Source organism: Laetiporus sulphureus (genome assembly GCF_001632365.1).
Source record: "Laetiporus sulphureus 93-53 unplaced genomic scaffold LAESUscaffold_12, whole genome shotgun sequence".
NCBI lineage: Eukaryota > Fungi > Basidiomycota > Agaricomycetes > Polyporales > Laetiporaceae > Laetiporus > Laetiporus sulphureus.
Genome location: NW_024468521.1, coordinates 166236 through 188123, shown reverse-complemented (window position 1 = coordinate 188123; position 21888 = coordinate 166236). Strand labels below are relative to the sequence as shown.

General features: G+C 52.2%; 11 protein-coding genes across 11 annotated transcripts; 3 read left to right on the top strand and 8 right to left on the bottom strand.

Moving 5' to 3' along the window:
• Positions 1 to 173: 173 nt before the first annotated feature.
• LAESUDRAFT_76253 (uncharacterized protein) lies at positions 174 to 1110 on the bottom strand. The gene is made up of 2 exons (XM_040913121.1): positions 1006 to 1110; positions 174 to 945 (listed from the first exon to the last, which is right to left on the bottom strand). The coding sequence occupies exon 2, from the start codon at positions 795 to 797 to the stop codon at positions 294 to 296; it is 504 nt and encodes a 167-aa protein (XP_040765857.1). The 5' UTR covers positions 798 to 945; positions 1006 to 1110; the 3' UTR covers positions 174 to 293.
• On the top strand, positions 1045 to 1594 carry LAESUDRAFT_76259 (uncharacterized protein). The gene is made up of 2 exons (XM_040913125.1): positions 1045 to 1167; positions 1239 to 1594. The coding sequence occupies exons 1-2, from the start codon at positions 1163 to 1165 to the stop codon at positions 1513 to 1515; spliced, it is 282 nt and encodes a 93-aa protein (XP_040765856.1). The 5' UTR covers positions 1045 to 1162; the 3' UTR covers positions 1516 to 1594.
• On the bottom strand, positions 1595 to 2297 carry LAESUDRAFT_76239 (uncharacterized protein). The gene has a single exon (XM_040913101.1). It carries the CDS (start codon positions 2214 to 2216, stop codon positions 1674 to 1676), a length of 543 nt encoding a protein of 180 aa, XP_040765855.1. The 5' UTR covers positions 2217 to 2297; the 3' UTR covers positions 1595 to 1673.
• Positions 2298 to 3046: 749 nt separating this feature from the next.
• LAESUDRAFT_609320 (uncharacterized protein) lies at positions 3047 to 3568 on the bottom strand (the record flags this gene model as incomplete). Its single annotated transcript, XM_040903147.1, has 1 exon — positions 3047 to 3568. A coding segment is annotated over one exon (522 nt), but the record flags the coding sequence as incomplete, so codon positions are not given.
• Positions 3569 to 5957: 2389 nt separating this feature from the next.
• On the bottom strand, positions 5958 to 6505 carry LAESUDRAFT_724114 (uncharacterized protein). Its single transcript, XM_040908546.1, has 3 exons — positions 6423 to 6505; positions 6070 to 6356; positions 5958 to 5996 (listed from the first exon to the last, which is right to left on the bottom strand). Exon 2 carries the CDS (start codon positions 6291 to 6293, stop codon positions 6111 to 6113), a length of 183 nt encoding a protein of 60 aa, XP_040765853.1. The 5' UTR covers positions 6294 to 6356; positions 6423 to 6505; the 3' UTR covers positions 5958 to 5996; positions 6070 to 6110.
• Positions 6208 to 7262, bottom strand: LAESUDRAFT_76133 (uncharacterized protein). Its single transcript, XM_040912895.1, has one exon. It carries the CDS (start codon positions 6957 to 6959, stop codon positions 6411 to 6413), a length of 549 nt encoding a protein of 182 aa, XP_040765852.1. The 5' UTR covers positions 6960 to 7262; the 3' UTR covers positions 6208 to 6410.
• Positions 7263 to 7921: 659 nt separating this feature from the next.
• Positions 7922 to 9754, bottom strand: LAESUDRAFT_75822 (uncharacterized protein). The gene is made up of 4 exons (XM_040912424.1): positions 9583 to 9754; positions 8684 to 9524; positions 8224 to 8632; positions 7922 to 8158 (listed from the first exon to the last, which is right to left on the bottom strand). Exons 1-4 carry the CDS (start codon positions 9664 to 9666, stop codon positions 8119 to 8121), a joined length of 1374 nt encoding a protein of 457 aa, XP_040765851.1. The 5' UTR covers positions 9667 to 9754; the 3' UTR covers positions 7922 to 8118.
• Positions 9755 to 10724: 970 nt separating this feature from the next.
• LAESUDRAFT_713048 (uncharacterized protein) lies at positions 10725 to 12887 on the bottom strand (the record flags this gene model as incomplete). The annotated part of the gene is made up of 10 exons (XM_040906937.1): positions 10725 to 10789; positions 10847 to 10937; positions 11102 to 11167; positions 11271 to 11338; positions 11371 to 11551; positions 11633 to 11746; positions 11849 to 12063; positions 12102 to 12157; positions 12266 to 12714; positions 12852 to 12887. 10 exons carry the CDS (start codon positions 12885 to 12887, stop codon positions 10725 to 10727), a joined length of 1341 nt encoding a protein of 446 aa, XP_040765850.1.
• A 3382-nt stretch (positions 12888 to 16269) lies between these two features.
• Positions 16270 to 17316, top strand: LAESUDRAFT_75777 (uncharacterized protein). The gene is made up of 3 exons (XM_040912357.1): positions 16270 to 16592; positions 16652 to 17024; positions 17084 to 17316. Exons 1-2 carry the CDS (start codon positions 16399 to 16401, stop codon positions 16929 to 16931), a joined length of 474 nt encoding a protein of 157 aa, XP_040765848.1. The 5' UTR covers positions 16270 to 16398; the 3' UTR covers positions 16932 to 17024; positions 17084 to 17316.
• Positions 16965 to 17279, top strand: LAESUDRAFT_757808 (uncharacterized protein; the record flags this gene model as incomplete). The annotated part of the gene is made up of 3 exons (XM_040912363.1): positions 16965 to 17024; positions 17071 to 17157; positions 17217 to 17279. The coding sequence occupies 3 exons, from the start codon at positions 16965 to 16967 to the stop codon at positions 17277 to 17279; spliced, it is 210 nt and encodes a 69-aa protein (XP_040765849.1).
• A 1475-nt stretch (positions 17317 to 18791) lies between the features above and the next one.
• Positions 18792 to 19331, bottom strand: LAESUDRAFT_603700 (uncharacterized protein; the record flags this gene model as incomplete). Its single annotated transcript, XM_040903097.1, has 1 exon — positions 18792 to 19331. A coding segment is annotated over one exon (540 nt), but the record flags the coding sequence as incomplete, so codon positions are not given.
• Between the last annotated feature and the right edge of the window lie 2557 nt (positions 19332 to 21888).

Sequence of the window (21888 nt, the reverse complement as noted above, 5' to 3'; positions counted from 1 at the left end):
TTGTGCCGCTCGCTCTTGAAAGTGTGCGGCCGTGGGCTTTCTAATATTGCGTCATCTTCATGTTAGGATCGTACAGTACATGTTTCTTCTCTGTTGTTCTTTTTCCGTTGTCAATGCCAGCCGTTATATTTTAGGATTTCGTTTCCTCGCCGAATCGGCTCACTAAGTAACAACAGGGCGTGTGCTGCACCCCCCGACGCGCAATCCGGTAACCATCTCCGACGCCACACGGAGGCCGTCTCTGGCTTCCTCGTTTCCGCGTCTGCCTCCGTTCGGAGGACCCATCCGAAGCTTCACGCGTCATGCTCGAGTGCTATTTCGACCGTAGCTGCCTTCACATTGAGCTTGAAACACAATGAGCCGGTGACCACTGTGAGAAGGCGTAATGATTCGGGCGACACAGCATAAGAATCATAGCTATCGTCCTTAAACTTCACAAAAGCATGGACAACTTGCATTCGGAGAATGACATCATTCGTGGTCAGAGATAGTATGCAACTGTTGCCAGTGCACATCAAGTTTGCAAGCAATTGCAATGTTGCCAAATTATCGAGGCGTTGACGCGCCGCCGGTGAGCTTGACATTATCAGTGTAGTATGATTTATGATCATCGTCGTGGATGCGGTATCTGGAGGCATCTTCACTCGACGTTGCGGCAGGGAGAAGAAGCAGCTCATAGACACTTCACCTGAGCTGGTATGCGATACCATACTTTCCGCATTACGCACCGAGCGACTGCGTAGTCTCATTGAACGAGCTGATGCAAGTGATGATAGACGGGCCCGGGTAAATTGCATAATCAAATGAAGGCGCAACAAATACTCTCTGCGACTATTTGAAGGAAACTATAACCTCGTAAGTTCGTTTCCGATTCCTGTGCTACATACGAAGAACCATGGAACAATAACAACCCCACGCTATCAGTGAAAAAAAATTCTTAATGTGCCGAGCATGCGACAACATCCAGTGAGCACACATAAACCCCAATCCGTGCACGACACTCACAATACCCCCACCTGATCCAGTCGTTCCAGCAGCACTTTCCGTCCAAACTTCCCGCTATTCTTACCCACGAGATGTGCAGTGGTGCCCCATTGAACTTGTTGAACTCTGCAAGCAGCCTGGCGTCCAGCGCAAACTACGCGAGCGGTTCGTACACCTGATGAGGTATGGACTCGACGCGGATATAGCTAGCGCATGCGCTCGCGTAGCTTGACGTAGTCATTCTGATCCAACAGGTGCTGCGATTGCATCCCAAAGTCGTCGAACACGCCGAGGCACGCCAATGTGTCCCGCTTCCTATGTTCGCGCGACTCCATCCCTCACGTTCACAAAGTGCTCAGTAGCCCATCGAAGACGCCGTCATGCTGCTCTCCATCTTGTGTGCGAGCGGCACTCCGTATCCGTGCGTTGATATCGTCTTCGTCTGTGCTGGCCGGATCGACGCCATTCCTGTCGGTTTCACGAACGCATCCCGTGCGCTGTGCAGGGTACGACGTGGAGGATACAACGTGAACGAGTTCCAACTGGAGCACTGGGTCGAGGAGGGAAAGCTAGGGCCATTGGCGCGCTGATGTTCATGCAAATCGGCGGAGATAAAATATCAGGCCATTTCGCCTTCAGGAGTTTCTCGGCAGAGACGCATCCGATGGGTCTGCTGAGTCCGTCTCGGATCACTCGCCCAAGCCAAGGGCCACTGTGACTCTCCAAACTGACCCCGTAAAGTGAGCGTCTCCGATATCGTCGTGAAGACGACAAAACGGCTGGATAGACGTCGCTTGGAGAATTCCGACCAAGATTGCTTGGCTGCTATGGAGGCCTTGTGGGTTGATTCCAGCAGATAGCGCATGCTTCAGAAGAGAATGTAGCAGTGGGAATGTAGCGGTCGCAGTATGAGCGATCGCTGGCGGAGCATGGGGGGCGGAGACGAGATGGAGAAGGTAGATGTCTGAGTATCTAGATGGAAATGGCGGTATGTGGCGAGCCGGATGAAAGAATTTGCAGAGATGTGTTGTAGAGCGCAATGTATGTGGAGCAGGTGATTGTGGAAGAGACCGCGTTGTGGCCAAGAACCCGCAGGACCGTACGACACTTCGGAGAGCCAGAGAGATGAAGGCGGAAATTTTCGCGGACCACTTGTGGATGCACTTCATCATTGCCAGAGTGGAGACAAGGCCACGAATGCAGGAAGCGTCTGCTGGAGATCCAACGATCATGATGATCGAAAAGCGCGATCATACCCCCACTCCCTCACTGTGGCACTGCAGTTCCAATATCGCGATGCAGATCAATGCGTGAGTCCAGGCGTAAAATGTGGGATACCCACCAGAAGATACCTCGCTCGGTCAGTCGTGGGAATAACGGCGCAAGGTTCTGCTTCCACTGCTCCTCGACCGCTGTAAAAATTTCCTCACGTTTGAAACGAGGAAAACGAGGCGAAAGTCTACATTCTACTTTGCTCAGTGTCCTGAATGGATTGGATGAAAGATAATCGTCAATCTCTTCGCAGTGAGCAGACTCGTGATTTTTTAGCACGTTCTTCACTGCCTCCATGAATTCATGTATGCTAGAACGCCAAATAAACACTATCACGCTGGCCTGACTTGATTGAAAGCAAGGCTTGAAGCAAGCTGTCCAGGTCAGGACCTTTAGGGACGCTTGAGAGGCATAGCCACAGTCTTTGCAGCGAAACATTGTGACTGAGGGATAGAACCGAATCTGGAGAGACTCTGATTAGCAGAAATGTTTATGTGAAACCAGAATGCATACCTGCGGCAGACATCTCCGTATCTGTCTGTCGTTCTGAGCGAGCAATCTCAAGATCGAATTGCAGTTCTGAGAGTGATCCAGGAGAAGCATTCAACAATCGCTGAAGTTGCCCTTTGTGTTGTGGATTATGTCCGGCAAGAGTACGACGGATACTGTATCTCTGCAAGTGACTCGAGATGCAAATATTAGCAAGGAAGTCGATGAGGCTCTCAGGAACAGCTGTGTGTTTCAGTGTGATTGACAAGGACCTGATCTTGATGCGATTGCGATATAAACCAAATGCATCGCGGTGGAAGTGATCATGCTCGAATATCAGACAGGTGCATTCGAGCTCAACCAGGCATGGCAGGGCGCAGACGAGGCGCCCAAAGACGGTGATCGACGGGAATCTGACATTAAAGACAACGAGGCGAGTGACGGAGAAGGTGGAGAGATGCAGGAAGATGTCGTTGTGCATCGTCCATGGCTGCCAGTATGAATTCCGGATTGTGAGCGTCGCCAGCTGGGGCAGCTTGCGAGCGAGCAGGATCGCCGCCATCGACAGTGATGACAGAACCCCGCGCAAACTGCCCTCTATGGTCATATTGTGCGGCCGCTTCGACAGCTCGGGTGTCTGCTTCAGCACCTTCGCATAGGCCTTGACACCGTTGACAGTCCTGATCATGACCCATCTACGCAAGTGGAAGCGACTCGGAGGGAGCCACGCTCGGCAGACGAGTCTGCACTCCTTCAAAGTGTTCTGGTCGTCCCAAAGATGATTTATCACGTTCTCCCACACCTCGATCGGAAGCTGCGGCAGAGCTCTCATCGCCGATGTGCCAGTCTTGCCTGCTTTACCCTTGACCTAACACAGCGTAACACGTAAATCGTCAAGAACGCATGCGTGGCGCTTTCCCACTCACCGTTGGCTCAAGCCTTTGTATCTTGGGCACCTTTGGCGCGCCCGAGCGGACAAAAGTATATTGTGCTCGAGATAACGAGAATGACGGTTTATGCTCAGCTAGTTAGGTGTTAAAATCGGATAGCGCATTGATTTCGGCACGTTTCTGTGTATATATGCACCTCAAAAAGGATTATTCGCCTATGGTCGTTGATTATGCTTATGCTTTGATTGACACGACGCATTTCGGCATGTTCCGATCTGTCACATGAGTCACGCAGGCGCGCTTGCACCACTATCTCCATTCCGAGCCATTCCGTCGGCCATGTATCCTGCTAGAGCACCCTTCACACGCAAACGGGTGATGCCGCTCAACTGGCAGAGCAAAAGCGGCCCTGTCTCATGTTTCTGAGCCATGTACAGTGCATGACCTGGGGTTTCTCGATGCTGCATCTTTGAGGCATCACCACCCAGCACTATGAGAGAGACCGACATTGGATCCGGGCCATTCACGGATGCTGCAGGAGAGGCAGACACTGCGAACATGCCTGTATTGTTCAGGAGGATGTGTAACTACACTAGCGGCCAGCAGAATCCCATCAGACCATTCTATTTTACAGAACATCCAGATCTCAACCACGCACAGTGTCCTTGATGTGCATGTTCCACCGCCACTGTCATTCTGCTGCCTGGTCTATCATGTCATTTTGGGCTGGTAGAGGGGAAGTACTGAGAGAGGAATCGAGGAGGTGGGCTCTGCGCAGTGAACACCTGGGCACTTGTAGGCACGGAGGTGAGAGGAAATGAAGGAATATATTTGGTGGCGCAGCCTGAGCACAAACGCGCGTCATAAACACAAGTCTTAACTGTAAGCGCAAGCCGCTTACATCAGGTGCCAAAGCGTACGCCACAACGCGAAAGCACAAACGAGCCGATTCTAATCAAAATAGTCCAAATCTTAAGCTCACATAATTTTGTCCGCTGGCGCCCCTCATAGGCACCTTGTCTCCTGTAGCTTTCGTGACGCGTTTCAGGTCTTGTTCAGAGGATGCCATAGTGTTGGTGTCTAGTCGAGTCAGATGGTCGCGGGCGTGTGATTTTCCAGGTTAGCTTTCGAGATATATGTATCTGTCTCATCGCATTGCAACGTGCTTCCGTATGCAGTGTCTTCAGGGAATCCATCGTCCGCACATCACCGCATGGCATCAGGAAAACTCAAATATTGCTTTTTAGCCCCCTTTAGAGCTTTTTTTGGTCGAAAAAAGGCATTAAGCCCGAAAAGCGTGGGGATCTCCTGGTTTCGTGCTTATTTTATGCTTTTCCATGGAAAAGTCACCCAGAAAGCGCCGGAAAGGTCACGAGAAATTAAAGACATTAAGCCGGAAAGCCGAGCTTCGGCTGATTGAGATGCAGCTGGCGGATCGATCGATCAATCACAGGGTGCACAGCTTGTTTTGTTCATGAGAATATTTTAAACATGATTGTGAGGAGAACCTGAATATAATTAAGTATTGCTACATATGGAAATAAAGCTACCATATATGGCCTTAACCATCGGACACGCTCCGTACCTCTCGCCGACTATCTCTACACGACTGTCGTCCTGGCTTCTACAGACGTACACCTTGCTTGACCCGAGCCTCTTGTACAAGTGGTGGGCATTCCAGCATGTCGATCGTGGCGAGTTCCATGTGTGTCATTCTGCATGGCCATCTCAAGTCGATCGATCGAGTTGGTCTTTACGATGAGCCGTCGTCGACTCGTCGGTCATGATCGATTCAACTCACCGATGTGCTAGCCACCATGCAACCGGAGAAACTGTCGTGATGTCCTCGGCATCATGAAAACTCAAGGGGATTCGCGTATCGCGGCTCTTGTATGAGCAAGACGACTCGACGTTATCTTGTTAATTTGTCCCCGGCCGTTGCTCATCCCGGGCACGGAAAGCACTCGCCTCGCCATTTCACAATGTCTTCATCCACGATCTGAAACCCCGGGGTCCAACGTCAACGATGTCACGTACTAGGTTTATATGCCGAGTGACTATCTTGTGCTGAGCCGGTGCCGATGGCTCTGTGCCACGAGGAGTGGCATGTTTCACCCCAATCTGGCCACTCAGACATCATTGAAGCGCAAACTTGGTGCGCACGTCCACATTATTTGGATGCCAACTACCTTCACGACAATATCTCCCTGTGGGATGGGCTGTACCCCGTGGCTTTCGAGGCTGCAAACCTCTTCCGTCGCGTCGCCTTATCTGCGCTGTATTCGTGTTGGACTCTACAGCCCGACCAAGATAAATCTGCTCGGCATCGCAGGCTTTTTGAACGACTACGGCACCTGCAGAGTAAGTGATTCTCCATCTCCGAGTACTTCCATGCATTCATGGGCACTCAGGCTGACGATAGCGTTCAAAAAAGAGAAATCTAGGACCCGCCTCCTCAATCCTCATGGAGCGCCCTCACCGCTCCTCGAAGGCTGGATGAAAAGACCACGCAAATCGTGGACGGTTCACTGGAGAGGTTCGAGGAGAGCAGAGATAGTCGAGGGCATGATGGAGAGTCGGAGTATTCTGAATTGGTGCGTGCGGTTTCCGACTTGGACTGATGCAAGCGACGATAAACGGGCCTGGTGTATATTGCATGGTTGAGTCAAGGAGCAACAAATCCAGTCCTCTCTGCGACTATCTGAAGGAAACTATAACCTCGTAAGTCCGTTTCTGATTCCTGTAGTAGATACAACTTGTAGAACGATGATAACCTCACGCTGTCAGTAGATAAAGCCATGAAACGTGCCAGATATGCGACAGCGTCCGTTGAGCCCACACAACTCCGATCCATCCACGAGACTTCCAACCCCCCACTGATCGAGTATTCCAGCAACACCTCCCATCCAAACCTCCCACTGCCCTGGCGTCAAATTCACGAGATATGCAGTAGTGCTTCAGCGAGATAGACGAGTTTCGCGAGCAGCCTGGCGTCCAGCGCAAGCTACGTGAGCGGTTCGTACACTTGATGAGGCACCGATTCGACACGGGAACAGCTAGCACACGCGCTCGGGTACCTCGACGCAGTCTTCCAATTGATGCTGCGATTGCATTCCAAGGTCGTCGGACATGCTGTGGCCCGCCGTCGTACCCCGCTTCCGCTTCTGCTGCTCGTGCAACTCCGCCCCTCACATTCACAGTGCTCGATGGGCTTTCGAAGACGCCGTCATGCCACTCTCCATCTTCTATGGGAGCGGCGCTTCGTATCCGTGCGACGATACCATCTTCGTCTGTGCCAGCCAGATCGACGCCATCTCTATCCATTTCACGAACGCGTCCCGTGCGCTGAGGAGGCTCCGACGTGAGGAGGTTACAGCCAGAGCACTAGATCGAGGATAGTTCCCGCTGCATGTGAAGGAGATCTAGGGCTGCTAGCGCGCCCCGACATTTGTGTACATCTGTGGATCACGCCTATGTCTTGGGCATGAATTCGTGCTCGCGATGATCGAGGTAAGCAAATGCGCGTCGTCGATTGACGGCTCTGCTGATTGGATAGCTGGCACTGGTAGTCGCGCTGTGCGTGTTGATTGGAGGCGATCCATTCGAGTTTGACGATGAGCGGCAGACGAAGATCGGGCTCATTCTGTGCTGATCTAGCAACTGTGTGGGTCCCAGGGGGCGGAGAGTGCGAGGGCTCCTTTGAGCACCCTCCGGTTAAAGTGAAATTGCTGTGGATCTATTATTACCTGATCTTGTCATGTCGCCATGGTCTGTCGTGTGATATGGCATTTTGGCGTCGTTTGTAGAGATTGTGGGCGTCGTGCAGATATGAGTACGGGAATGTGCACCATGGCATGAAATGAAATATTAGCTCGCTTCGCCTTCAGGAGTCTCGAGGTGCATCCGACAGGTCCGCTGCGTTCGTCTAAGATCACTCGTCTAAGTCAAGCATCACTGCGGCTCTCCGAACTAGCCCCGTAGAGTAAGCGTCACCGGCATCGCCGTGAAGATGACGGAACGGACGGACAGACGACCTTTGCAGAATTCCGACCAGGATCGCTTGGCTGCTACCGAGACCTTGTGGATTCATTCCGGCGGGCAGCGCGTACTTGAGAGTGTATGAAAGGGGAGTGTAGCGGTTGGTGCATGAGCGATCGTTGGTGGAGCATAGGGAGGCGGAGACGAGATGAAGGAAGGAGATGTCTGAGCGTCGGAATGGCAATGGCGGTATGTGGTGAGCCGGATGCAGGAATTCGCAGAGATGTCATGTAGCAGAGCACAATGTATGTGGAGCAGGGGATTGTGTAAGAGACCGCGGTGTGTATGGCCATGAAACTGCAGGGCCGTACGACAACTCGAGGAGCCGGAGAGACGAGGGTAGAAATTTCCGCAGACCACTTGTGCATGCCGTTAATTGTTGCCAGAGTGAAGACAAGACCGCGAACGCGGGAAGCGTCTGCTGGAGATACAATGGCCGCGATGATCAAAAAGTGTCTTTATATCCATGTTCCCTCACTGTGGCGCTGCAATTCCAATATCGCGATGCAAATCAATTCGTGAGTCTACGCGTAAAATGTGTAATACTCACTGGAAGATACCTCGCTTGGTCAATCGTGGGAACAGCGGTGCAAAGATTTGCTTCCACTGCTCCTCGGCCGCTGTAACTGCTATTTCTTCGAGATCTTTGCTAAAAACATCAAGAGCTACAAGCACAAATTCTACTTTGCTCAGTGTCCTGAACGGATCGGATGAAAGATACTTGTCCATGTTCTGGTGGTAAGCCGATTCGTGAATTTTGAGCACGTTCTTCACTGCCTCCATGAAACGAGGTACGCGATAAGGGTAAATAAACGCTATCACAACCTCTCGAAGCTGGCCTGACTTGATTGAAAGTAAGGCTTGACACAAGCTGTCCAGGTCAGAACATTGAGGGATTCTCCAGATGCATAGCCACAGCCTCTGCAGCGAAATATTGTGATTGAGGGATAAAACCGAATCTGGGAAGACTCTGATTAGCAGAAATGCTTATGCAAAACCAGAATGCACACCTGCAGCAGACATCTCCGTATCTGTCTGTCGTTCTGAGCGCGCAAGCTCAAGATCGAATTGCAGTTCTGAGAGTGATCCAAGAGAAGCATTCAACAATCGTTGAAGTTCGCCTTTGTACGGTGAATATTCACTGGAAGGATCATGACGGATAATGCATCTTTGCAAGTGACTCGAGATGCAAATATTAGCGAGGAAGTCGATGAGGCTATCGGGAACAGCTGTGTGTTTCAGCATGATTGACAAGGAGCAAATCTTGACCCGATTGCAATATAAACCAAATGCATCGCGGTGGAAGTGATCATGCGTGAATATCAGATGGGTGCATTTGAGCTCAACCAGGCACGGCAAGGCACAGATGAGCCGCCCAAAGACAGTGACCGACGGAAATGTGACATCATAGAGAACGAGGCGAGTGACGGAGAAGGCGGAGAGATGAAGGAAGATGTCTTTGTGCATCGTCCACGGCCGCCACTCTGAACGCCGGATTGTGAGCCGCTCCAGCCGAGGCAGCTTGCGAGCGAGCAGGATCGCCGCCGTCGACAGTGATGACAGATCTGACCCCCAAATGCCGTCTATGGTCATATTGTGCGCCCGCTTCGACAGCTCCGGCGTCTGCTTCAGCTCCTTCACATAGGCCTTCACACCCTTCACACTCTGGATCTCGATCTGTCTGTGCAAGTGAAAACGACTGGGAGAGTACCATGCTCGGCAGACGAAAATGCACGCCTTCAAAGCGTCCCGGTCGTCCCACAGATGGTCAATCACGTTCTCCCAAACCTCGATCGGGAGCTGCGGCAGAGTTCTTGTGGCGACCGGGCCCGCCTTACCCTTGCCCTTGACCTAACGTAGCGCAGCACGTAAATGGTCAAAAACGTATACACGGAGTTTGCCCACTCACGATTCGTGTCAGCCGTTGTAAGTTGATTCTCCATTTTTTCATCCTGTCCCCGAAACGTTCCAGCTTCCGTTTGATGACTTCCATGGCGTCTGAGGAGATACTATGGTAGAGGATGGTCGCAGATGTAAGTTTCTAGATCCGCTCTCGCAATATATGTATTCATATCATCGCGCTGCAACGTGCTTCCATGTGCAGTGCCTTCTAGGAATCCATGCACCGCCCGAATAACCGCGATCAATGCAACTGCTGCATAGCCATGTTCAGACCCTCACAACCAGTCTATCGGGGCATTTTCCGCCGGCGCTGTACACCCACTGCCCATTTGTCGATAACGCACAGCCCAGAGGTATCCGCGACGACTCTGAAAACAGAACGACCACCGTTCTACATAGCATTGTCGACATGCTGCGCCTCAATGAACATTGAGGCTCTGCGCACTGCCAAAGGACGGAGGAAGGGAAAAGGGGATGACTGAGTGGCTTCAGGGGGGGCGTACATTGCTGCATTGTCAGAATATGGTATCGGATTGATACTATCAGACCACACACACCGTAATTTACCTGTGCTTCATCAAGGCGACCACATCGCCCCAGTGGCGCGGGCATCACGAGTGCGGTCATGAGGTTGCCTGTCCGTAATTGCCGCTGAGGCTGTACTACTTGTATGTGACACTTTACAGCAGCACCACAGCCTACGCAGGACGCTCGCACGCGGGTCCGCAAAATGCAGGTTGGAAACGCGTGGCCGTTTGGGTGCACGAATACCTAGGAGCTGCGCCCCGTCAATTCCAACGCACCGCGTTCGTACCGCATCCGTAACGCCAGAAGCGTCTAATGACAAGAACAGCCATCTTGCGCGCCTAACGTCCAGGCAAAGCTAGTACACAAAGCGACCGCTTTCTGAAGCCACCGGCCAGGGAACTTTGAGCTGTATGCTCGAGTTGCAGATTGTGATGATTCATGTGTGCGGTCTTGCATTCCGGCAAAAGAAGCTCCTGATGAATCACGGTCGGATCAATGCTGAATTTTCCATCAGGGAACTGGAGACAGCGCATTCGCGATGAGCGGAGATGTGAACAGGAGGAGATCAGGCACGTACAGCTTGACTGGGGAGTACCGTCGTCGGCCATTGTTTCATTTAAGTCAGCTGGAAGCTCGGCGTTGACGAAGCGTAATGAAGGTGTTGGAGGTCGACCAGTGGCGAGAGCCTAGTGATGGATTTGGTCAATATATGATATTATTTGCACTCCCCTAGTGCAACTTACCTGCCAGCGGTCCGTGATGAACAGCTCCCAAAAGAGTGCACGCCGCCTCCGCACCTCGGCAGGGGGAGCTTTCGATGCGCTCAGTCGCGATCTGCAGGCACACAACAAACGCAGGACTGGATAAAGTGAATGTGAGAAATGCATCGATTCGCATGTCTCAGACCACGAAGGATCTGCTCACGGACTTCGATCTGCAGAGGGTGACGCGGGTCAACGATACACTGAAGAAGCAGAAGCGGTGAGCCGAGTACACACGCCTTGCGCTAATTTCGAACTGAGGCCCATGAGTGCCCAGATGATTTTTACGCTGATTTCGTCCGCCTACAAACGCTATGCACGGCATCAACAAAGGACGTTCTACACGGCATTATCATGATCGCCCGTCATACCTGACGGTAGACAGCCATCAAACTCAGCTCTGTACCGTCGCCAGGCTGGGCGGACGTTTCAGCACCGACTCAACGTTACGCGGCGGCGCAGGAAGCTCGCCATCTGTCAGCGCCCCAAAGCCGAACATCACAAACAGTAGCGCGACGAGCTCGAAGCCGGCGCTGCCTTGAGAAGGTTGAACGCCTCGGAGGACGTCGTGAGTGCATCGTCGATGTTCTCGCCCGCATCGCGTAGTCGCGCGGCCTCTTCGTAGAATAGCGCGAGAAAGTCCTCGACGATTTGCCGGCGAGTGAACGCGCCGAAGAACTTAGGCGCCTGACGAGATAAAGTTGCAGAGCGCCGCGGGGCGCGCCCACCGCGGGAGGTACTCGTAAATGAGCCCGTCGAGGTCCTCACCTTCTTCGTCGGCCGGCGCGCAGGGGAATGACGTCGCCACTTGCGTGATCGAGTCAGGCAATGCGTCGCGTTTGTCGTCGGCAGTCGAGGAACTATCGGTACATGCTTCTCGTCCTGTATGGGATGTGCATATCTAAATTGAAGAATGCATCCATGGATATGGAAGCACGCACCAAAAAATAATCTACGTGAACTGTCAATTAGCACAATCGTTACCTGAAGGGACAAAAAGTGCACCTCCCAGCCCGCCGACCGCCCGTAGAACGTCGCAGCATCATAATCGCAGACGATGAGCATGCGGAACGCATGAACGTACTGCAATTCCTCTCCCTCGTCCTGCTGCGCGTCCTCCCCGCCCTTCGTCTCCGTCCCATCCCTCCGCCACATGTTCGCCGCCGAATGAAGGAGTGCTGCTCTCGTGCGATACCGGACTAGAGGATGGCGATTGTGTCTTCGAGGTGTCAAACACGGTTGCTGATGTCGGTGGTTCCCCGATGAAGCCGTTCTGTATTTTCCAGGATGAGCCTGCGCGAGTGTGCAGAAACAGATCAGTGTGAGCCACACTAGCACAATACCAAAGGCGAAGGGTCGAAGCCTCAAGCCTGAGGCCTCCGCCTGCGGGACCTAGCGCACCTGTCATCATGTCTGTTCGCCTTCAACTTCCACGAGCGACCCTGGTACTCCTCCACATGCACGCCCACACTCGCCGGCAGCATCTGCACCCATCCCCGAAACATCTCCATGCACGGCCTTGGTGTCTTGAACCAGTTCACCCTGAACAGTGCTGACACTAGTATCCTCGATGCGGACAGTGATGGCGGCGGATCAGAGTCAAGCGGCTTGACCTCGTGGCGTAGGTCTAACCCATCCCGACTGGCGCTGCTCGAGAAGCGCGCCATACTGCATTGTCGCGGCACAGACGGTCCCATGACCTGTAAGTGTGATGCAGCGGGGCCCCATGGTGAAGAACGCAGTTGCGAAGCACCTCGATACTCGAAGGGCCGTGAGCAAGGGCGGCAGATCGAGGAAGAAGAGTCGTGAAGCGCGAATTCGAGAAGGAGGTGTCCTATTACTCGGGACATCTGCGCAACGCGGAGAGAATTAGCGCAGAGAAGCGCGATCGTGAGCAAGGTTCTCGGAAGCCGACTCAGCTAGCATCGAATGTATGGAGAGGGCGGTAGAAACGAGGCCGGTAGGTGGATTACAAGGATAGACTCACCAGTCCCAGCGGTCTTTGCGAAGTACGCCTCGCCATCGATCAGTTCACCCTCCTCACCGCCCAGGGAAAGCACGCTGAGTGTAATCCATGCACTCCCTTCTCCGTACCCATCATCTTCCTCCGTCGCGACGCGCACGTCGCATGACACCGATACTGGCTGACGCTACCCCTTCCTGACAGGCGAGCCTTCCCTGAAAGCGTCAGTGTTCGCGATGTAACAACTATGCTAAGAGCCAGGCGTTGCGACGCCTTTGTGAACGTAGGGCGTGATGGGCCATTTTTATTCGAGAGATATTCGCTTGTATACGAGCGGTAGTATCCAGCACATGCGCCGAGCAGTTTGCATGCAGCGTGCAGTGGTATCGCCGTCGATCCGTGGCGCAAGCAGACGTGAATGCGCCAGCGCTCCGGCTAATGACAGAGTAGGTATCCGTGCGGAAGCTGGGCGAGAGTGAAGGTGGGGATGTGACGGTGAGCTCGCAGGGCACGGCAGCAACGCGCCATCAATCGTCTTCAAGTGTGCGCACTCGAGAGCCGTGCTAATAATGGAAGAACCAGAGGCCGAGCGGGGTGAGAAAGGGAGAGCCAAGGGCAGAACTACACAGGTTGCCAACGCACGGTGTACGCTCGTGCTTGCTGTGTGAGGCGGCCATCCGGTGTGAGTGCAGCCGGAGTAGAACTTTGTAGTGGCGAATAGGTAGGATGGAACTTCCATGGCAGAAATGCCAGGCGGTGAAGGCGAAGGCGAATCAGGGCGAATCTCAGCGGAGTGACACCAGCAATTCCAGCACGGAGTTTGCAGCCCGGGACGAGCAGAGCGAGTATTCGTGAAAAGCGAAGGCGGAATTCGAGGTTAGTGGGCCTCTAGTGACACAGAGAGCGACGTCCGACAGAACAAGCAGTGAAGAGGAAATGCTGAATATAATTTCACTCGAGAAGCGCCGGCCGTCGCCGGCAGCGCACCTTGCGACTGTAGGTGACGATCCGCTACAATCACAACTACGGTGAGCGAAATCGACAACCTGAACAGTGTGTATAAGGAGAAGAAAAGGAGGCAGTATATCGTGCGCGCTGTAATTGGAACCACTGCGAGAGATATCAGGAACGTGAAGAGTGAATAGAATTTGATTATTGAAAGGGGTTACGTTCAGTTACACATTACAGATAGAGTTACATACATTGGTACAGTATTAAACGAGAATACGAATATGGCGCGGGCTTTGAGAGGGTGAACAAGAATGTGGGGAGGACATGTTCCATCAGCCTCACGACGAGCAATTGATAATCGAAGAGGAATGACTAGCGGCGAAGGATCACTAGAGACGACGGCGTGGTGAAAAATGCTCAGGAATGAGACAGAGAACTTGTAACGCAGGAACGCGTGCAGTATATGATATATGTTGGCATTTTCCCAGACAATCACAAATATCAAACTATACGAAAGAAATCAGTAAGTAGAAGATATGTGCGGCTACATATAACGAACGTAGGAGAAGGTACACAGCTGTATACGAATGACGTCGGACGCAAGAAAGTGACGCATGTGATAGAATGTCGTGGAAGGATAGAAACTCAGGCAAGAGACGGAAATGGTAATCAATGGAATGTCATGGAAGGATGTAAACAAGGCCAACTTTGCCTGTACAGTCTTCAACCGGTCCTTTATACACTACCAGTCCTTTATACAGAAGCACTTTCCTCATTCATTTCCAGGTCAAATTGCTCAGTAAAAAATATATTATGTAGCTACTGGTTAGAGGATTCATGGTCCATAAGACAAGATGCAGGTGGTATGCCTGTTCTTTTGCAATATGGCATTTTTTCTGTTCAAGGCTTTTTTATGAAATTTTATTTTGGCTCTCATAGCATGCAGCAAGAGAGATTCTGAAAGATCAACATGCCAAATATATCTATAGTCAAGAGGCATGATGTCTGCACCCAAATGAGCTGATAGCGTGTGTGTATCGACCACAGGAGGCGATTTATCCCTGGAGAGGAGGGGCCCTGCGAGTGCTGTCACGTGACGTCACGTGTGACAGGTCCTTAAGACCGTTTCGTGGACCACTTGAGAAAAGCCGCTCTCAAGCCAAAGATGGCGAAAATTGACGACAACGATGCCAGCGACAATGAGAGAGATGCAGATGGGTCGAGCGCAATGGATTCTGAGGCTGAGCGCTGAGTTCCAAGCACTGTGGCGAGAGCGTGACTATGCGTGACAAGTGTATAGAGGAGTCGGAGATGCGCATTTTGACCATATTGCCTTCTTTTATTTTTGTACACCACAGTTCTCATTCCTCTGCTCTGAAACATTCTTACAATATGCTCGTGGATGTGCTTGATAAATCTATATACTTTGTTTGAGGTGAAAGTGAAAATTCCTTGTACAGGAATTTCGAAAAAATTGAGCGTACAAAGGACCGGTTGAAGACTGTACCGAAATCGCGTCACAATTGTGCCCCGGGAGAAACCTTGCAGTCGCAAGGTAATATTGCTACATATGGAAATAAAGATGCCATATACGGCCTTACAGCCGACACCCAGCGTCACATGCTCCACACCACTCGCCGATCTTCTCAACACGATTGTCCTCCTGCAGACATACAGCTTTCTCGATCGAAGCCTCTTGTACAAGCAGTGGGTGTATGTGTGCGTCATTCCATTTCATCCCAGTTCGATCGATCAAGTTGGTCGGTGCCTAAAATATGGCTCTTTCAGGTATCATCGGTGGTCGATTGCGACCACCGACATCAGTGCGCTAGCCATCCTGCGAAATTGACAGGCTGGCCCCAGTATCATTGCAAGCTCGAGGTGACTCGCATATGCCCAGATGGGTGTAAGCTACGCGGGGCGGCATGATCGACTTTCAATCTGGCGACCCGGCAATTATTGAAGTGCAAACTTGGTGCGCACGCTCACATTCGTTGAATGCTGATGAGGATTCTCAGGGCAATTTCTTCCTGTAGGAAATACCGTATCCCGCGACCTTCGAGGCCGCGAATGTCCTCCGGTGAGTCACGTCATCTGCTGTGTATTCATGTTGGACCTTAGAACTCCACCAAGCTGGACACGCTCGGCATCGCAGCTTTCCTGCACGACTATGGCATCCTGCAAAATATGTGTTTCTTCATTGCCGAGTGCTTCGATGCATTCATCGGCGCCCAGATCGAGGTCAACGTAAAGAAAGAAAATTCTACGACCTGATTCCTCAATCCTCGTGACGGCAACCGTCATCGCTTTTCTACCTCTCCGAATGCATTAGAAGGCCAAGTATGTCGCGAACGGGTTGTTGGAAAGTTCAGGGAGACTCGAGGGCATGACAGGGAATCAGAGCATTGTTCGGTTGGTGCGTGCGCATCCTGACTTGGGGTGATGCAAGTGACGATAAACAGGCCCGGATATATTGCATAATCAAGTCAAGGCGCAACAGACCCTCTCTCCGACTATCTGAAGGAGACTGTAACCTCGCAAGTCTGTTTCTGATCCCTGTAGTACATACAAGCCGTGGGACAAGAACAGCCTCGCCCTATCAGTAATAAAGGCTCTAAAAATGCGACAATATCCAATGAGCCGAAACAATTCCGATTCATCCACGGCACACACAATATCCACCTGTCCCAGTCGTTCCATCAACACTTCCAGTCCAAATCTCCCGCTATCCGGGCATCAATTTCACGAGATGCGCAGCGGTGGCTCATCGAGATCCACGAGCTTTGCAAGCAGCCTGCATCCAGCGAAAGTTACGTGAGCGTTTCGTACAATAGATGCTGTGATTGCATCCTAAAGTCGTCGAGCGCACCCAGACCCGCCGTTAAACCCTGCTTCCTATGTTCGCGCGACTCCATCCCTCACATTCACAAAGTGCTCAGTAGCCCATCGAAGACGCCCTCATGCCGCTCTCCATCTTGTGTGCGAGCGGCACTCCGGTATCCGTGCATCGATATCGTCTTCGTCTGTGCTGGCCGGACCGACGCCATTCCTGTCGATTTCACGAATGCATCCCGTGCGCTGTGGAGGATACGATGTGAACGAGTTCCAACTGGAGCACTGGATCGAGAAGAGCGGAACCCGCTGCGTGCGTAGGAAAGCTAGGGCCGTTGGCGTGCGCTGACGTTCATGCAAATCGGTGGATCACGCATATGTCTTGGGCGTGGGTTCCTGCTCGCGATGATCGAGGTGAGCAAGTGCACATCGTCAATTGAATGCTGCGCTGATTGGATAGCTGGCGCTGGTAGTCGTGCTGTGTGCATTGATTGGGGGCGATCCATTCGAGTTCGACGATGAGTGGCAGACGAGGATCGAGATTATTGTGCGCTGATCTAGCAGGGGAGGAGAGCGTGAGGGCTCCTTTGAACGTCCGCTGGCTAGAGTGAGATTGCGGTGGATCTAGTATTGCTCGATCTTGTCGTGTCGCCACGGTCCGTCGCGTGATATGGCATTTTGGCGTCGTTTGTAGAGATTGTGGACGTCGTGCAGATGTGAGTACGGGAACGTGCACCATGGCATGAAATGAAATATTAGATCGCTTCGCCTTCAGGAGTCTCGAGGTGCATCCGATAAGTCCGCCGTATCCGTCTGAGATCACTCATCCAAGTCAAGGGCCGCTGCGACTTCCAAATCAGCCCCGTAGAATAAGATTTGCTGGCATCGCCGTGAAGACGACAAAATGGCCGGATAGACGACCTTTGAAGAATCCGAACAGAATCGCCTGGCCGCTACCGAGACCTTGTGGGGTTGCTTCCAGCGGGTAGCGCGTACTCGAAAGTGTATGAACGGGAGTGTAGCGGTCGGTGCATGAGCGATCGTTGGTGGAGCATAGGGAGGCGCAGACGAGATGGAGATGATGTATGTCTGAGTTCCGGAATGGCAACGGCGGTACGCGGGGAGCCGGATGCAGGAATTTGTAGATATGTTATGCTAGTAGTAGCATGTGATGTATATGGAGCAGGGGATTATGGAAGAGATCGCGGTGTACACTTCGAGGGAGCCAGAGAGACGAAGATAGACATTTTCGCGGGCCACTTGAGCATGTTCTTCATCATTGCCAGAGTGGAGACAAGGCCACGAATGCACGAAGCGTCTGCTGGAGATACAACGATCACTATGATCGATGAATGTCATCATACCCCCACTCCATCACTGTGGCGCTGCAGTTCCAATATCGCGATGCAGATCAATGCGTGAGTCCAGGCGTAAAATGTGGGATACCCACCAGAAGATACCTCGCTCTGTCAGTCGTGGGAATAACGGCGCAAGGTTCTGCTTCCACTGCTCCTCGACCGCTGTAAAAATTTCCTCGTGTTTGAAATGAGGAAAACGAGGAGAAAGTCTACATTCCACTTTGCTCAGTGTCCTGAATGGATTGGATGAAAGATAATCGTCAATCTCTTCACAGTGAGCAGACTCGTGATTTTTGAACGCGTTCTTCACTCCCTCCATGATTACATATTTGCTCAGATACGAACGAAACACTATCACGATTTCTCGAAGCTGGCCTGACTTGACGGAAAGTAAGGCTTGACGCAAGCTGTCCAGGTCGGAATCTTGAGGGATGCTGTCGACGTATAGCCACAGTTCCTGCAGCGAAATATTGTGAGTGAGTGATAGAACCGAATCTGGAGAGACTCTGATTAGCAGGAATGCTTACGTGAAACTAGAATGCATACCTGCAGCAGACACCTCTGTATCTGTCTGTCGTTCTGAGCAAACACGTTCAATTTGGAATTGCAGTAACAAGAGTGATTCAGATGCAGCATTCAACAATCGCTGGACTCCCACGTTGTATTGTTGTAGATGATCGGAACGTTTAGTATTGATAATGCATGTTTGCAAGTGACTCGAAATGCAAGGATGAGCAAGGAAGTCTACTATGAGTTTCTCAGATTCCAGTGGCGGATGATCGAGCTCCAAGGACCTGATCTTGACGCGATTGCGATATAAATCAAACGTATCGCGGTGGAAGTGGTAATGCGTGAACTTCAGATCGCTGCATTGGAGATCGGCCAGGTGCGGCAGGGCACAGACGAGGTGCCCAAAGACATTGACCGAAGGGAATGCGACATCATCGAGAACGAGGCGAGTGACGGAGAAGGCGGAGAGATGCAGGCAGACGTCTTTGTGCATCCTCCACGGCTGCCACTCTGCACGCCGGATTGTGAGCCGCTTCAGCCGAAGCAGCTTGGGAGCGAGCACGATCGCCGCTAGAGACAGTACTGAGAAGTCGATGTGCGTCGGGAAATGATATGGGAAATCGCCCCCTATGTGCATGTTGTGCGGCCGCTTCGACAGCTCGGGCGTCTGCTTCAGCTTCTTCGCACATGCCATTACTGCCGTGACAGTCGAGACCTGGATGAAACCGACCAAGTGGAAGTGACTCGGAGGGTACCATGCTCGGCAGGTGCGGATGCAGTTCCTCAAAGTACGCTTGTCGTACCACAGATGGTTGATCGCGTTCTCCCACACCTCGATCGGAAGCCGCGGCAGAGGTCTCCATTCCGCATCGCGTTTGTCCTCGGATTCCACCTCGTCGGACGAGACAAGCTCGCCCGCCTTGCCCTTGACCTAACGCAGCACGGCACGTAAACGTTCAAACGGTAGAGAACGCGTACACGGTGCTTTCCCACTCACTGCTGGCTCAAGCCTTTCTTCCTTGAGCACATTGTCCTCTGAAGCTTTCGTGACGTGTGTTAGGTACCGTTCGGAGGATGCCATAGTGTTAGTGTGGACTGGTGGCAGATGGTTGCAGATATGAGTTTCCAGGCCAGCTTTCGAGGTATATGTATCTATCTTATCGCATGGCAACGTGCTTCCGTGTCTTCTAGGATTTCATACACCGCACACATACCTGTATGCAACGCGACAAACCACGAGGCGCGGCAAGCACAGCGCAGTCATCCCATTTTCTCCGAGACGGTATGTGCATCCTTTTCAGTGCATCCTTAGGGCTCACGCGCATCACAGCATGCAGTTTTAGCGTTCAACGTGCCTTGCAGCAGCATACACATCCGGAAAGTTCATGTTATCTCCCACATGCAGCGCCCGCCTAGAAGGCCAGAACATGATGTCGGATCAGCTCACATACCGTAAACCTTACCGATGCTTCATCAATTGGAACGCATCGCTGCACTGTCACGAACACCACGAGTCCGGTCATGAGGTTGCCTGCCCGTCATTGCCGCTGAGGCCACACTACCTGTATGCTACTCGCATAGCAGGACCACAATCTTCGCGGGACGCACCCACGTGGGTACGCAAGATGCATTTGGCAAACGCCTGGCCGTTCGGGCGCCCAACACCAGAAGCATCTGCAGACAAGGACAGCTATCTCACACGCTGAGAGTCCAGGCAGTGCTAGTCAATAAAGTGGCCGATTCCTCGAGCTGCTGGTCAGGGAGCCTCTTGGTAAATCACGGTCAGAGCAAGGCTGAACTGACAACGAGCGACTGTATGACGACGAATCGTCTGCAATGGAGAAGACAGGACGTGGCAACATGTCGAATCATTCATGTTACGAACGCGCGTGCATTCTGTACCTAGCGCAGCTGCCTGAGCCAGGAGAACCTGCTATGAGCGCCCGCGGCGCGTAAGGACACTAAGAGCACGTTAGAGCTGTAAAGTCCATCGCAGAGTAAGCACTTCAAGGGTCTGTAAAAAATGTCGAGCTCACCTGACCTGTCAATTGCAGCGACCTTGCACCCAGCATTTCCATCTGCAGTGGCCTCGGTCATACGATAACACTCCCTAGGCACAAAGACCAAACAAGCCGTCGATTCTGCCTCAATGTCCCTCCCGCGGTATTCGCAGAAGAGTACTAGGTCGCGGGTGCATTGACGGCAGAAACATACCTATCCACGTGCATGGAACCCGTACCGAACTGGCCGAGCTGTTGCAGCGGGAGGCGAAGTTGTGAAACCAGGCACTCGTGCATTTCGCTCACGGATGTTCATGGTATCAGGCTGTTGCAGCGGGAATTGGCCACTTACGGCGTTCAGACGAGGAGAGATATGCTATGCTGCTGCATTTTCTCGTAGTGCGTGTTGTGCTCGTGTCGATGGCACAGTTCTTCTGATCTGCTTCGCTCGTTAATTGATCCTTTGGGGTTATCTCGTTGCGTTCATGTTCACGAGTCTCTATCTGATCTCACCTATCCTGCATGCTCTGCCTTGGCGGTGACTAGTAGCGTATATGACACACTGCTTCCGTGCGACATCCGCGATTTGAGAGGCTATGAATGCAAGGATGCCCATTCACGGTGCTCACCATCCAGGCAGTAAGTCGACAAAGCGACCATTTTCTTGAGCTGTCGGCCAGGAAAAGCCCTTTAAGCGGGATGGTCATGCTACGCATCGCAGAGGCGGCATGTTCGGTGTTGTGTTCTGACAACAACAATTTGTAGTGGGCGAAAGTCGGAGTGAAGTCGATGAAAAACAAGGACGTACTTTTTTTGACGGATAGGCCATTCGTGTCGTGAACGTTACAAGCGCATGTGGATCAGTTTGGTGGCGTCAACCCGCGCTACAGAGGGTTCGTGCCCAAGGTCTGAGCGTGCTACCATATTTGCAGTGGCTCCAGTCGTTTGACGAGGCGTCCTTCGCGCTTTCTCCCTCTCACATCTCTATGATTCATATAACTTCTTTCTGTTGATGAACACTCGATTAATCCTGAACTTCGGCTACTCTGCACAAGAAATGGCGTCGGAGTGTCAACATGCGGTTGTGTGAGGTTCAATCCTAGCAGAAGAAGCATGGGTTTGCCATGAAAGCCCTTTGTAGGTACGGCATCTAGAGGTGTCTTCGTTCAGCGTTGCGGAAACCGACCTTGGAGAAACAGCAGCTCGTAATTACCATCGATCTACCACGATATCTTCCACATTACCCACCGAGCGACAAATGCTTTCCCGACAAACGGAAGTCGTTTGATGTTCTAGCATCAGCGACACAAAGAAGTCGCTCACCGAGCTCGCTGGAACTTGAATGGACTTGCGACTTGTTTCAGTCCAAGGTCGTTACCGTGTCACGTGTGGCCGCTTGCCGATGCTTTT

Coding starts and splice junctions, on each gene's coding strand:
- LAESUDRAFT_76253 (XM_040913121.1), bottom strand. CDS start 797: ATGCAATTTACCCGGGCCCGTCTATCATCACTTGCATCAGCTCGTTCA.
- LAESUDRAFT_76239 (XM_040913101.1), bottom strand. CDS start 2,216: ATGATCGTTGGATCTCCAGCAGACGCTTCCTGCATTCGTGGCCTTGTC.
- LAESUDRAFT_724114 (XM_040908546.1), bottom strand. CDS start 6,293: ATGCAATATACACCAGGCCCGTTTATCGTCGCTTGCATCAGTCCAAGT.
- LAESUDRAFT_76133 (XM_040912895.1), bottom strand. CDS start 6,959: ATGGATAGAGATGGCGTCGATCTGGCTGGCACAGACGAAGATGGTATC.
- LAESUDRAFT_75822 (XM_040912424.1), bottom strand. CDS start 9,666: ATGGAAGTCATCAAACGGAAGCTGGAACGTTTCGGGGACAGGATGAAA. Junction 8,633..8,683: donor TACGGAGATGTCTGCTGCAG/GTGTGCATTCTG, acceptor GAGTCTTCCCAG/ATTCGGTTTTATCCCTCAAT. Junction 8,159..8,223: donor ACCAAGCGAGGTATCTTCCA/GTGAGTATTACA, acceptor TTGGAATTGCAG/CGCCACAGTGAGGGAACATG.
- LAESUDRAFT_75777 (XM_040912357.1), top strand. CDS start 16,399: ATGCGACAATATCCAATGAGCCGAAACAATTCCGATTCATCCACGGCA. Junction 16,593..16,651: donor CTGCATCCAGCGAAAGTTAC/GTGAGCGTTTCG, acceptor GAGCGCACCCAG/ACCCGCCGTTAAACCCTGCT.